The sequence below is a fragment of the Plectropomus leopardus genome, chromosome 2 (assembly GCF_008729295.1).
Source record: "Plectropomus leopardus isolate mb chromosome 2, YSFRI_Pleo_2.0, whole genome shotgun sequence".
Lineage (NCBI taxonomy): Eukaryota > Metazoa > Chordata > Actinopteri > Perciformes > Serranidae > Plectropomus > Plectropomus leopardus.
Genome location: NC_056464.1, coordinates 28013939 through 28028607, shown reverse-complemented (window position 1 = coordinate 28028607; position 14669 = coordinate 28013939). Strand labels below are relative to the sequence as shown.

The 14669-nt window shown below is 37.2% G+C and overlaps 1 protein-coding gene across 2 annotated transcripts in view; it reads left to right on the top strand.

Moving 5' to 3' along the window:
* slc38a3b (solute carrier family 38 member 3b) overlaps positions 1–14329 on the top strand; it is a 35170-nt gene extending 20841 nt beyond the window's left edge. For both annotated transcript variants that reach the window (XM_042507282.1, XM_042507290.1), the window contains 9 exons: positions 5457–5539; positions 6829–6887; positions 8111–8284; positions 8410–8489; positions 8579–8679; positions 10278–10402; positions 10500–10644; positions 11824–11927; positions 12749–14329. In XM_042507282.1, the coding sequence (XP_042363216.1) occupies positions 5457–5539; positions 6829–6887; positions 8111–8284; positions 8410–8489; positions 8579–8679; positions 10278–10402; positions 10500–10644; positions 11824–11927; positions 12749–12853 (976 nt within the window). In that variant the 3' untranslated portion in view covers positions 12854–14329. The remainder of the gene's footprint in view (positions 1–5456; positions 5540–6828; positions 6888–8110; positions 8285–8409; positions 8490–8578; positions 8680–10277; positions 10403–10499; positions 10645–11823; positions 11928–12748) is intronic.
* Positions 14330–14669: the final 340 nt, after the last annotated feature.

Sequence of the window (14669 nt, the reverse complement as noted above, 5' to 3'; positions counted from 1 at the left end):
AGTGATTTTCCAGCTGCAAATAGCTACACTTCCACATGTTGTTGACCTTTATGTGCTGATGTAGCGAAACATGTGGTGTTGTTTGCTGATGTTGATTTCTTCACAATTTTGGGTCATACTCCAGAAGATTTTGGCTTGGCAGTTTTTCTTGGTGACTTTTTAAAGTTAGAAAGTGTTGCTATACTCTGTTACAGTCTTTCCTGGCTGCAAGTACACACTGCTACATGCCCTACCTGACCATAATGCCAGGAAAGTATAGACTTGATTGCCTATATTTTTAATTTCAGTTTGGAGGCCTTTATTGGTGATTGATTTTTCTTGGTCAAAAGTTTGTGTACTTGTTACAGTGAATCCTTGGCTGCGATGACTGTGCAGAGACACAATGAGCTCATATATGGACCTGGAAATGCTTGACCAATAAGAGCAGACTAGGCTTTTTCGGGAGCTGGGCTTAAAGAGACAGGCACTAAAATGCTAAAGGGTGCTAAAGGGTGAATACAGGTGTGTTTTTTAACCATTTAACCATTTGGCCCAAATATTATGAACCTTAAAATGAGCATAATAGGTCCGCTCTAAACTCTATCTCCACTACATATATCTATGTAAGAATCTAGTCTGACCTGTCTCTTTAATGTCTTACTGTTGTTGAGTTTAGTGGGCTTTTCCATTTTTGTGCCATGCCCTTCAGAAAGCTCTTACATCTAAGCCCTCTGAAGGACACATCATTAGCTTTTATCGCTGATTAATTTTGACGTGGGATAAACTTATACTTATATTCCTGTTTGTGCGTATTCATTTCAGGGTCAGAGGCTTAGCTACAATCACAAGTGACGTATGAAGTATTATGACTCTATCTCTCTGTCTCTCTCTCTCACACACACACACACAGATGCACGCACACACACACACACACACACACACACACACACACACACACACACACTCAAATGACAGCAGCAGGTGAGGTAACATGGGTGCCAAATTCCGAGGCTGAGCATAAGGACAGGTCAGATCAGGGCCAGCTCTCAGCAACCGAAACACACACACTGTTCATTTCCACTCAGCATGCCTCTTGCTGTTCAGATCTGTGGCGTCAGGAGAACAGGGTGGAGTGAGGGGTGGGTAGTCGGGGTGGGGGGATTGCGGGCTTGTGTGGTCACACAGGGAGAAGGTCAGATATTTGGAAGTAGCAGGAATTCACTGCAGCAGTCCTGAGACTGAATTCGAGGGCAAGGACTTGGACTTGACTGCTGTGAGACTTGACTAAATAAAGACCTGGTTCCAAATGTGTACTAAATGTCTTATGCTAATACCAATATACCAATATAGAACTACCCGCAAAGCTTAACCCTTCAGAACCTGGAAAAACATCAATGCTGTTGTGCCGCGTTCAGACGCTTTTCACAGGCATTAAAACCTATGAAACCTGAAAAAAAAAAAAAAAGAGAATGATTTGTCAACTGATGCTTCTTTTTTTTAACATAAACACATAACACATAAGGATCCCCTAAATTTGATTATTTAAAAAAAAAAACTGTGACCAAAATATGCACTGATTGTGACATTTTGCATTTTAATAATAAACACTAAAATAAAATAAAATAAAATAAAATAAAGACCTGTTAGTGCTCTCTGGTGGTGCAGTTTACATTAATATGATGCAGGCAGGCCTTTTTTGACCACACAGTTTCCATATTTGATAATTAGGCCATGCATTGCAACACTGGATAGAGTCACAGCAGCTGCATTTCTCTTCACATTTGAAAACTGATAGTCTGAAATGACCTACTGGACAAATGTCCAAAGAGGTCATGACATGTGATTCATGAGACTTACTCTGCATTCAAGGGCTCCTCCACACACATTGAGCGAGGGGGGAGCGAGCTAGTCTCATAGATCACTTGTGCGGGTCATGGCAGACAGCTGATCTAACTGGTGTCTCGTTCAGAAGGTTAAGAATATCAGGATTAGCAGTTTAAAAAGGGGGCTGTAGGACACAAAGACTGTTCTATACACAGGATTTAGGAGACAGCGAACATTAATGGTTTGATAATCATGTCCATAAGCTTCCTGTTGCTGGTGCTCATTTTCAGGTCTAAAGCTACTGATGTTCGAGATTTACCATAACTGCCACAGATTAAAACACACAAGGAGAGTCTGTCTTTTATAATCCATTAAGTTAAACTGGTAGATCCTCTCGAGGACTAAAATGACTCCTGTCACATGACTACAAAGAACAACATATCATCTGTTTACCATAGCAATTATGCTGGGAGTAATTATAATCAAGAGAAATAGCTGGACCACAAAAAGCCGAGGCCAGACGTACACACAAAAGTCACTGGGTGAGTGAGTAGCTGTGTTCGAAATCGTCCCCTATCACGGATATAGTGCACTATATATTGTGTTCGCCATTTGGTAGTGGTGTTCGAATTCTCTGCTGCTAATTTCATCCACTAGTGCACTATAAAATGCCTGCAATGCACAGAAAATTTGAGTGTGCATACGATGTACCCTACATTTAAGTCCCGTCTACTACATTGCAATACGTGTATTTCAGGGGGAAAAATAATCCAATGTAGTGTCCGAAATCTCGTTTGGTTATTCCTTATATAGTGCACTATTTAATACACACTACATAGTGAATAGTGAGTGAGTGAATGAGGGGACGGTTTCAAACACAGCTAGTGAGTGAGTGAGTGAGTGATGAAGTTACACTACTGTTTACACTGTTTCTGCTGGTAACATCTTTCCCTCTGGGATCATTCATCTGATCACCATTCCCAATAAATACATGTGAAGTTCTTCCTGTGCAAGAAATTTGTTACTCTACCTGCAAACCTTAACCCTTTGGATCCTGGATCATTAGTGTTGTTGTGCCGTGTCTTTCATAGATGCCTTTCACAGGCATTAAAATCTATGAAACCTGAGAAAATTGGTTTGACTTCTTTTGAAAACGTGGGAAAAAGGCAAAGAGCAACTTGATAAGAAATTTCTGGAAAATTGCAGAAAACAAACATACAAAAAAAGTTAGTAAAAGGTGACAAGAAAATGACTTGAAAATTAGCCGCGAGACGTTATTAGATATTATCCAAAAAAGGATAAAATGTCCAGAAAACTATGTTTATAATTCTTAGAAATCCATATTTAAAATTATGTGACGTAATAATAAGTTGCTCAGTCAAGTCTTCTGATGTGTTTAAAAGAAATCAAGCCAATTTTCTCAGGTTTCAAAGCTTAACCTAGAAAGTCCAGCCAAAGCTGCGTGGTTTCCATCAAGTCTTGTTTCTATATTAAGTCAAATGCGTCATTACAGAGACTTAAGTCTGAAATACTCTCTTATCTCAATTTAGAATGACTTTTAGGGTCGTTGGTTTTGCAGAAACATGTTTTCTATCTTCTTTTACCAAAAAGTCCTATCGTATATAGGATAGGATTTTGGCTATAATAGAACCACCGTACCTTAGGGACTTTCCAATCTAGGACTCCTAAATCAGGATGAGATAGACTGTGTCCTTTAAAACTATGTGACATAATAATAAGTTACTTGTTGATGTCTTCCCATGTGTTTGAAAGAAGTCAAGCCAATTTTCTCAGGTTTCAAAGCTTAACCTAGAAAGTCCAGCCAATGCTACGTGGTTTCCATCAAGTCTTGTTACTATATTAAGGCAAATGCGTCATTACTGGAACTCTGAAAGATTTCCCTTTCCTCTGTCAACAAAGTTAACTCCTCATATCTAAACTTGAACAGCTGTGGCTTTTATGGACTATGGTAGCTAACTAGCTAGCCAATGGCAAGTGAAAACTGTTGATATTTTGGCTTGTCCATCTCAAGTAGCTTACCGCTTCATTCTAAACATGTATACAGGCGGACAAAAGGTGTACTGATTGAAGAATAAAATTAAAAGTATTGGTCAGTATTTCATAAGTTAACCCTCTGGAAGCTGAAGGAATATCACCTTTATTGTTCCACTTTCAGACACCTTTCACAAGTACTTAAACCTTGAACCCTGAACTGTGAGCAAATTAATGCGATTTCTTCAAAAAACAAGAAGGGAAAATGGCAATGACAATCTTGGTAAGAAATGTTCCACAAATTGCAAGAAAGGAGTAAATTTAGAAAATTATTTTTTAAAGAGCTAGGGAACAATGTCTTGGGTAAATGGAAAAAAATTATACAGGGAAAACAAAAATTTAAGATTATGTTACATAATTATTATAATTTTTAAGCGCATATTCCAAGTGTTGTTTGCCTTGTTTGTTCTTTCTACTTTTTTCCCATTTATTTATGTATTTATTGATCAATTGATTTACTCAGTCATTTATTTAAAATAATTTTCAGATAATTTTCTTGTATGTTTTCTAGCTAATTTTTTGGGTCGTTTCTTGTTGTTCATTGCTTTCCAATGTTTTTGAAAGAAGTCAAACCAGTTTGCTCAAGTTTCAGAAGGTTAAGATAAGGTAAGAAGTACAGCCATGAGTTTAGGAATGGCTTCTGTAATATGATAATAGGATTTTTCCTACCTTTGAAATTCAAGTTAAGCTAGGACAAGCAGTTGGGATATATTTCTGTGATGAGGTCACTGTGACAGTTCGACACAGCTCACCGTGACATCGAGCCAGACACCCTGACTGCATCCCAGCATCAACATGTCCACATGTGTTAAGAGCATACAGTACATGTTGTACAGGGTTTATAGAGAACATAAGGGAGTCATGTTTTATGAAGGGCATTTGCACGAGGTTTGTTTAATGGGTGTGTGTGTTTGGGACCCATATATCGCAGATGATGGTACAACAACATGGTCCCCCCTATTGGACTGAGGTGCTAAGACTGGATATGTTAGTTCATCCACACACAATCCAAAACTGTTAAAACAATGCCTTTAAGCTGGAAACTAGTTTGGGTCTTATGGTTGAGTATTAGAGATGATTTCAGGGGATGGTAATGAAAAAAGAAAGAAAAAATAGAAAAAGAAAGGGACAGAGATGGCAATGGTGTGATGGAATGAGCTGACAGTGGTAATATTTACTGACGTTTTCAGTGCTGTGTTGTTTAGTCTCCACTGTTTCTTCCCTCCCTGCAACTGTGAACTGTCGCATAAATCATCATTGTTATGTAATAGTCTGTTTCAGTACTGCTGTTGAGACCAACATAAGCAGACGCGTTTTTTCCACATTCTCGAGGCCAAAGATGTTCCCAGCAGGTCGCTGTCGGTCTGGCAAAACGCCACACACATCAACCATTTGGACCACTAGAATTTAACAACCTTGTGTTTGAAGTGCTTTTAGAAAATGTAGTACCAACAGTTTCACTAAATGCATCAACCTATTCCTTACCATCTAACACTTTTTCCACTCTGTTTTTGTCTCCGTCTCTCTGTGCGCTATGTCTCTGTGCCAGTGTTTGAAATATTGAGCTCAGCAAAGTAAACAATATTTTTTTCTCCAAACAGTCTGTGGTACTTGAATGGAAACTACCTGGTCATCATGGTCTCTGCCAGTATCATCCTGCCCCTGGCTTTAATGAAACAGCTCGGTGAGTAACTACAAACTGAGACATTTCTTTCTTCCACAGAGAACCATCTGTTTAATAGACTATCTACTTGTCTGTTGCAACTTGTGTGAAAGAGGCACATCATGTAATAAAAAAATGGACATGACAGTAACAGTCCACACCAAGAGCAATAACTCACAACTGGTATGATGTGAGCATTCACACTAATAAATGATAGTTTTTTATAAACAGTGGAGTCAAGTATGCCCTGCATGCCAATGTATACTGATGACCTGTCACTGTGCACATAAAGTGTGTATATACATACATCCTTTTTTTTAAATTATTTTGGACTTAAAGTTACTTTGTATTATATTATACCATAACTATTCCTCTCTCAGTTATAGCACTTGAGCTATTATTTTATTTCTATGTTTTCATGTGTGCCTTAATGTTGCTATTTAATGTCCCCCTGGCCTCAAGGGAGAGTAAAGGTAACATTAGTTCCTACCTGCCGTTGTTAGTGAGGACAGGTTATAGTGTAACAGACTCAGTTTAACATGTGTTGTTGTTGGGTAAACAGAAGAACTGGACGTCCACTTTCTTCTTGTATTGGTGTGAATTATTAAAGATGAAACATGATAAACTGTAGTCTGCTGCTTACTAACAAGCCAGAAGGGCCAGAGAACACTACTGAACATGAAAGTATGGTTACAAGATTACACATGAATGATGTCCTTGCACCTCTCTGCCTATGTTTTAACTCAAGCTTGTTGTAAAACACATTAGCTAGTGTTCAGATCCCTAAACTTTGGTTAATTTATTTGAAGTAGTTGAGCAGTTTTCAAAGTGTTCTACATTAAATTCCAATTGATTACCCATTTTAAATTAGCTAATTTTTTTTTAATGAAACATTTTCTATCTTGCTCATTAGGGCTGTTTTCTTTTGACTCTGAGCCAACATAGATAATAACAGTTTGATTGAGCAGTTACCTTAAAGTCAAGCAATTAGTGTCTATCTTTATCCCATCTCTGGTAGTGGAAACAGCAGGGGGCCAATTAGACATTATTTTCCCTTTATTCCAGTCTCAGCTATTCATTAATACATGAAATAAATATGCTCCTCCTGGTGTCACAGGGCTGTGAGGTCTCCTGATGAGGGCATTTTGGGGGCATTTTTGCAGAAGCCTCATTTATAGAACAGTAGGAAACCTTTTGACTGTAAGCTCTGTGGAGTTCTTATGTAACTAATATGGCTCACAATAACATCATGTGAAGGCCAAATGGATCAGGAGCTTTAACAATGACTGTCTCCTCCTCTTTATTTTCAGGTTACCTTGGCTATACCAGCGGATTTTCTCTCAGCTGTATGGTGTTTTTTCTTTCTGCGGTAAGTGGGTCCGGCTCACATAGTGGCACATCACCACTGTGACTCTTCACAAGGAGGCTCATTTGTTCTGGCGTGTCATCTTGGCACACATGTTGCTTACATTTTCCCACCCCGTCTCGTTCCCACCCTCGTCTCTATTTTCAGTGGTATGCGGCTATGTTTGATAAGGCGAATATAGGAGCTGCTTAACACACATCAAAGGTTGAGAGTAAAACCAAAGTACTCAAAGCCTGAGTCACACTAATATGATGTGAAATGTCTTTTTTTCTTTTTTTTTTTAGCTTGAAAGCTTTAGCTTTTTTAGCTTTTTTAATTTACTGAAATTGACACATCCCTTCATGCCTATGTCTTTTCTTTAGTGTGGAACAAAGTACAAAACTACTTAGGTCAAAGTATAGATACTCCTCGTCAAATATTTCTCCAATAAAAATGAAAGTTGCTGAGTTAAATTATCACTTGAGCTTAAGTACTGGAGTACTTGCTTTAAAAAAAGAAAAATCAAGTATTCAAACTACTTTTTAAAAAATATATATAATTGTTGAGTATTGTCACAATACAATTTGCTGCAAAGCCTTTATATGCACACAGAAACAGAAACTGACAAAAGGACCTCCTTTTGAATTTAGCTGCAGTCCTTGTCGCTTGTCTCTCTGTTTCAACTAACTAAATGCAAAAAAACCCTCATCCTATTATCCCAATGCCTTGTCTTGCAAATAATAAAAATGCTGTAAATGCAGCTTCTAATAAACAACCTAACATCCCAGTTGCACACCTGTAGCTTCAACAGCAACTCGGCCGGATAGAAAAATGGTGCTGAAAATAGTGTGAATTCACAACCAAAAATGTTGTTTAATTTGGGGCAAATATCCACCCATTTATTAAGTCCAAAAATGAACCACTGTTGACACTACAAACAGTTTGATGTGGATTTATGAACCTCAGCATTAAAAAAAGAAAATATCATCCACTGACTTTAAAGCAAATATAACAAGTAATGAAATCCTTCAAAAGTCAAAAGTACAATATTTGTCTTCTAAATGTAGCACAATTAAAGCCATAGGTTTTTAAAAAAAAAAAAAAAAACTCAAGTCAAGTACAGATACTCAAAAACTGCACTTCATTACAGTATTTAAATAAATGTACTTTGATACCGTCCACCACTGCTTTTCTTTGGATATACACATATGTTTTTGTTTTTTTTTAATTTATTTCATGTCTTGCAGGTTATCTACAAAAAGTTTCAGATTCCCTGCCCGTTCGAGGAGTTCTCAACCAACAGCACTGCCGCCCACTACAGCCTGAATGTCTCGAGCCACGGCCACGAGTACAACAATGGCCTAGTTCACGAGGACGATGACTCCCACTGCTCCCCACGCATGTTCACAATGAACTCACAGGTAGGCAGTTGTTTTAAATCATTAAGGTCACAAATGTTGAAGTCTCCAGAGTTCCCACACTTACTCTAGGAGGCTTGCTTGTACTGCTAATCATAGAAAGTCACATGTTAATGTGTTCTTCACAGACAGCATACACTGTTCCCATCTTGGCTTTCGCCTTTGTTTGCCACCCTGAGGTCCTCCCCATTTACACCGAGCTCCGCAAGTGAGTCACCCCTCTTTAACCTGCAAATATTTTATAACATGTCACTGCCGAATGTGGCACTCATGCAACTCTCAACTCTGTGATTTCAGTCCCACGCAGAGGAAGATGCAGAAGGTGTCCAACATTTCCATCCTTGTCATGTACAGCATGTACTTCCTGGCAGCGCTCTTTGGCTACCTGACCTTTTACGGTGAGAGCAGTTGTCCCTGGCACTATTTTGGAGTTTGTGTCACAATACACACAATATCAGTGAAAAATAATAATGTTTATGCAAAAATCAGATAGTCAATGCATTCATGAATATTTCTTGTTGTCAGAAGATACACAATAAAGCAAAACAAGTATGGCTTTGACTTTAAAGGCAGTAGAGCTGAAAGATGCTTTTTGTTAAAAAAAAAAAAAAGGGAATAGTTCATGGTGATGATATCAAAAAGGCTTTTGTTGCTGTCTTTGTCTTGAAATGTTAAAGCATCACCATGCAAATTATTCCACTGGGTAGTTGAAAATAACTACTTTAGAGACACCATTATCCAGAAATTCCTTTGTTAAAAAAAATAGTAGAGCACCACCTTCAGTTATTGTTGATGAGTGCAGGTTTATAGGGATGGTTTGCTCACTCAGAATAAAGTTTAGATTTTACTGGGGAACATTTTTTACTTCCTCCACACATAGACAATTTCCCACTGGTGACCTGATTAAAAGAAAAAATAATCTTGTCTGAATCAAGTTGAATCAGACATAATCTGATTGGTTTGTGGCTAAGGGATCAAATCTTGAAAATAAGTTGTTGAAAAGAAAAAAGGAATCTGTAATCGGATTAGATCACATAATCCAGTTTAGGTTTTGATGTGGATCAAACCTTCAGTGTGTGTTCTTCAAAATGTTTAAGTAGGTAGGGCAGGGTTATAAAAATTGGGATTATCCTGATTCCAGGGCGACTCAAGGTGGATTTCAGAAACAAAACACAATAAAACTTTTAAACAGGTCAAATTTAGTGATATGAATATACAGTCGTATTTAGAGCACTGGTTATTTAATTTTGGAAATTTTAAAAAGTTTGTCTCTGAATCAGGATGGTCCAATTCAGTGTTACTTAAAAAAAAGGAACAAGATAGATTAGTTGATCCTGGACAACAAAATACAGGATTTCCAAATTCAGATCTTTCTGATCCCTTTTATTTTATTCAATATTAAAAACAGAAATCTTGCCCTAATATAACTTTTACAAATACTTATTGATATTTTTATATGTTTTATGTATATTTATATATTTTGTAACAAAATACAGTGGCAGCAAACAGATAAGATAGCTAATCATTTCAAATTTTCAAGAGAAAGTCAACTAGGACTTGGCACACAACAAATTTCCTAATTTAGGGTTTTGATTCACTGTATGTTGTTTAGGGATATAATAATATTTAGTATTGATAGTTAGCCTTTTTTTTGCATTGAAGACAAACAGCTTTGAACAGTGTTTGTTTCACTTATTACACATAGAGTCCAAGCTCCCTCTTGTGGTGAGGAGAATACTACTTATTACTACTACTACTACTACTACTACTAATAATAATAATAATAATAATAATACAATTAAAAATAATAATAATAACTCTTTAGTAAGAGTTTACAAAGTGCTTTGTCAAACAAACGCAGAAATGGAATACACAGAAGGCAATACAACAACAGAAACACAAATAGACCTATTGAACACATGTGATATGAAATATGAGAAAACTTTATTATAGTGAAGTTTTTTTCTCTGTGTATATGTTTCCATTGTTTCTATAGACAATGTAGAGCCTGAACTGCTGCACACTTACAGCCGAATCGACCCTTACGACACTCTGATCCTGTGTGTGCGAGTGGCCGTCCTCACAGCTGTGACGCTGACCGTCCCTATCGTGTTGTTCCCTGTAAGTTTATTGTTGATTTGTTTGGTGTGGTGCTCACTAAATACAATACTGTGGTATCATGTCCTCATTGAATCCTCTCTCTATTGTCTGTCCACAGGTACGTAGAGCCATCCAGCAAATGTTGTTCCCCACCAAGTCTTTCAACTGGTTGCGTCACATTGCCATTGCCCTCCTCCTGCTCACCCTCATCAACATGCTGGTGATATTTGCTCCCAACATTTTGGGCATCTTCGGCATCATTGGTTAGTGACTGCACTGGACATAAACATAAAAAACATGGATGTTCTGGACAGTATCAATTAATTACAAGACTGTACAAGGCCTTCTGAGGCTTTTTATGTCATTGGCTCCTCTTTTCAATATTTAGATTTTTTTTTCCCCAAGAAACATCATCACCATAAAACACTGAAAAGTTGTAGACAAGTATCAAACATACAAATCAATGTCATAACTTGACAAATAACATCAGGAAAACGACTGAAAACAACAGATAATATTTCTTAAAGGTCTTATTAATCCACTTTTATTTGGCTGTATTTGATATTCTACATTTGCTGTGATTATGGGTTACTTATTCTGTCTCTGTTTACAGGCTGAATGCTCCTGTTTGACATGGCAGTGTTTGTGCTGTTTTGAGCTCTCTTGTTCCCGATGCACAAAAAAACAAACATAAAAAGCAAAACTAAAAAAAAAAAACGTGACCAGTGCGTGTTTGCACTATGGACAAAGTCAATATTATCGTCACGCTCTGTCCTCATGTGTCACATGTCAGAGGTCAAAGTTAAAAACATTTAAGTCAAAGGACTGCCAAGGCCAAGGGCATCTTCAAAGCAACAGATTCTGCTTTGACAAAACACGTGTAGGCAGATGGCGCCATATACAGAGCTGTTTACAGCAGCCTTTGTGTATTGTTAGGGCTCACAATCTGAGAATTTATTTTTATTGTTAAAAAAAATAATAAAGTTAAAAAACAGGTGAAAAATCAGATTTCACTTACATTTTCCCCAATTTCTAGCACCGTTACGTCACCTCTATCACTGTATTCATCACAACATTTAACAGTGTCCTCCTCATGAAAATTTTGGATAGTTTCATGTAGTTATATATTAATAGAAAAAGATAGAGAAATAAACTAAGTGGACACCAAGACTTGTGGTATATTAATGGGCAAATAAAATGCAAAACTGAAATCACAGTAATTGATGGAATTACTGGACCAAGTATTGTAGTATTTCTTTATCCCTTTAATGAATTATCCAGTCAACATAATTACTATAAAACGTCATCTTAATTTGATTAAATGATATTCATGCATTTTTTTAAAGGTTCCTCTAATGTAAAACCTATATCTTGTTGTGCTTGGCAACAATTTGTGGCCTGTGAAAACAAGTGAAAAATGTCCTTTCTCATTCACTTTACAGGTGCAACGTCGGCTCCCTGCCTCATTTTCATCTTCCCTGCTGTCTTTTACATCCGCATCGTTCCCAAAGATGACGAACCCATGAACTCTGTTCCTAAGATCCTGGTGAGGCCTTAAAATCTTTCTCTCTTCTGTCATTCATTGTGCTAATTTGATGATTACTGTGTGATACAGGCTTTTGTCACTGATAATCACGTGACCGAAGCTTCTTACTGGTTCTAACAGATGACATCACATCACTTAAATCCTGGCTTCTCTCCGATGGCTTCCTGTTAGTTTTAAAATTAATTTAAACATTTTACTGATAACTTTTAAAGCCGGTCTGGGTCTGGCCTCAAACTACATATCAGAAATGTTGACCCCATATGAGGCAGTTCGCAGCCTTGGATCTTCAGGTGGGGCCCTTCTGGCCGTTCCAAAGTCAAAGCTTAAAACTAAAGGTGACTGCGCCTTTGCCATCAGGGCCCCTTGCTTTGGAACGATCTGCCTGAGGAGATAAGGCTCGCAGAATCAGTGATTTCTGTTAAATCATTTCTTAAAACCCACTTCTATAGATTTACTTTGTCTTTTTATTTATTTATTTATTTATAATTGTCCCTATTTTAGTTATATTTTATTTGCTTTATTTCCTTGTTTTTGTCTTTTTGTTGCCTTAATTGCTTTTATTGTTTATGGTCTATTTATTTGTATTTTTTTACATTGACATTTTGCTTTCTTGCATCTTGCATTATTTGTCCTGCTGCTTGGCTTTCTTTAGCTGTTTTGCCTTTTATATATTCAATATCTGCTTTTGCTTTGTTTGCCAAAGCACTTTGTAAACTCTGTTTTTAAAGGTGCGATATAGATGTTGTTATTATTATAATTATTATTATTATTATTTTATTTTAATTTTTTAGTACTTATGGGCTTTCTCCCCTTGTTTTCAGGCTCTTTGTTTTGCTGCTCTGGGTGTCTCCTTCATGGTAATGAGTCTGAGCTTCATCATCATCGACTGGACAACAGGGGGCGGCCACGCTGCAGGAGGCCACTAGATGCTGCTTCAGTGTGCGTGAGCTCTAAAAAGGGGAAAAAAGAACTGGTCAATGCAAAGGGAGCACTATCACCTCAGTGGGAACACACTACAGGGCTGCTCAGCACAGAGCCTGGCGTTTATAACGGTACTAAATATACAGAATACATGTGAGTTGGAATCACACTGATCGAGTTAAATTAGCTTTTTTGATTTTAACTTCACACATATCTGAACAAAATCCTTGAACGATGTTCAGGAATTCAGTTTAACATTAATAATTTCTATGAATAATCAGGACTAAACAGGGTCATCTGTTAGTGCTACCATGATGGTGAATTAGTTTTTTCCTGTTGCTTCCTCTTCATTCACACACACACACACACACACACACACACACACACACACACAGAGCTGCAGCTGTACAGAAAAAAAGGCATGATTGTCTGTTAGGAATGCATCAAGATATACATGACAAATAATTATTTTTACACAAATATGAATTTTTTTTCATGAGACGCACAAAAGAGGACAGTCAGATTATCTCATCCTGAACCAGCTGCACTCTGAACTGTTCATCATGGTGTAATATGAAACAAAAAGAGTGCTTTAAGGCCTTAGACTGCAGGTGACATTTCATATCATGATCTGTCGAGGTGTTACGTATCATACAAAGCTTTTGTTCCAGATCAGCTAACTCTCTTCAGAAACCCTGGTGCCTTTTAGCATTTGGAACAGCATGAACACACAGCAAAAAAAAAGAAAAAAAAGACAGGAGTGTATATTTATTTAGCTATACGATATCTGTGTTTTTAATTTCAAATGGACTATATTTAACTACTGTATATGATGAAGTCAATGATCCAAATATATCGTGTATGATATCAGTTTTTGTTTTAGCTTACAGTATATATATGATGGAAAGAGTTACGACTGAAGAGATTTTAAACGTTCAAATACAAAGAGCTTGATTTAAGGATTTCATACTTTAACTTTGTAGAACTTTAAGCACACATGAAGCCAAACTGTGACCTTAAATAGAAGCCAAGTACAGCTTAACTTTTACCCAGCCTTAAGGCTTGCTCATTGATCCCCTAAATTCTCAAAACTCCTTTTAAACAATTCAGAAATCACTTTTTAAAGTTTTTGTGATGCCCCCACTGAGTGAAAATTCATCCCAAGATGCCATGTTTTTCAGGGCTGCCCTGGGAACCTAAATGAAATGAATTTTGGAAAAAAGTCCTTGTTCATTTTCTTGCAGAGCATTAGATGAGAAGATACAGTTATCGTTACGACTCGGCGCAGGGAAAAACCGCTGGTCTGACTCTGTCCAAATGTTACAAGCCTAGTACCTTTAAAGTAACACTTAAAGGAATATTTCACCCATCAAATCACCATTTAAATCAATGTCAAGTCATGTTGTTTAAAATCAAATTTATCAAGAACATTTTATTTTTCTCGCATGCCCCCACAATGAATGAAGAATCCAAAAACTGAGGAAATTCTTGATGAATTGACATCATTGGGGTCCACGTTTAACAACAGCAAAATTATATCAAAACATCGTTTTAGAAACTCTCATGTAACTCATGCATTCTTAATCTGCACCTCGTTTATCCAGCGGTTTGCTCAGTGCTTCACAAACACATGCATTTTCACCTAAAGGTGGAGTTTTTATAATAGAACTGAAAGTGACATTTAGCTGATCTCTCCATACATGTGTGAACGGATGTTTTGATATAGTTTTGCTGTTGTTAAACGTGGCCCCATTTGACTTTAACTCATAAAGAATTTTCTCTGGTTTTGGACTTCTCGTTCACCATGGAGGCATGGAACAA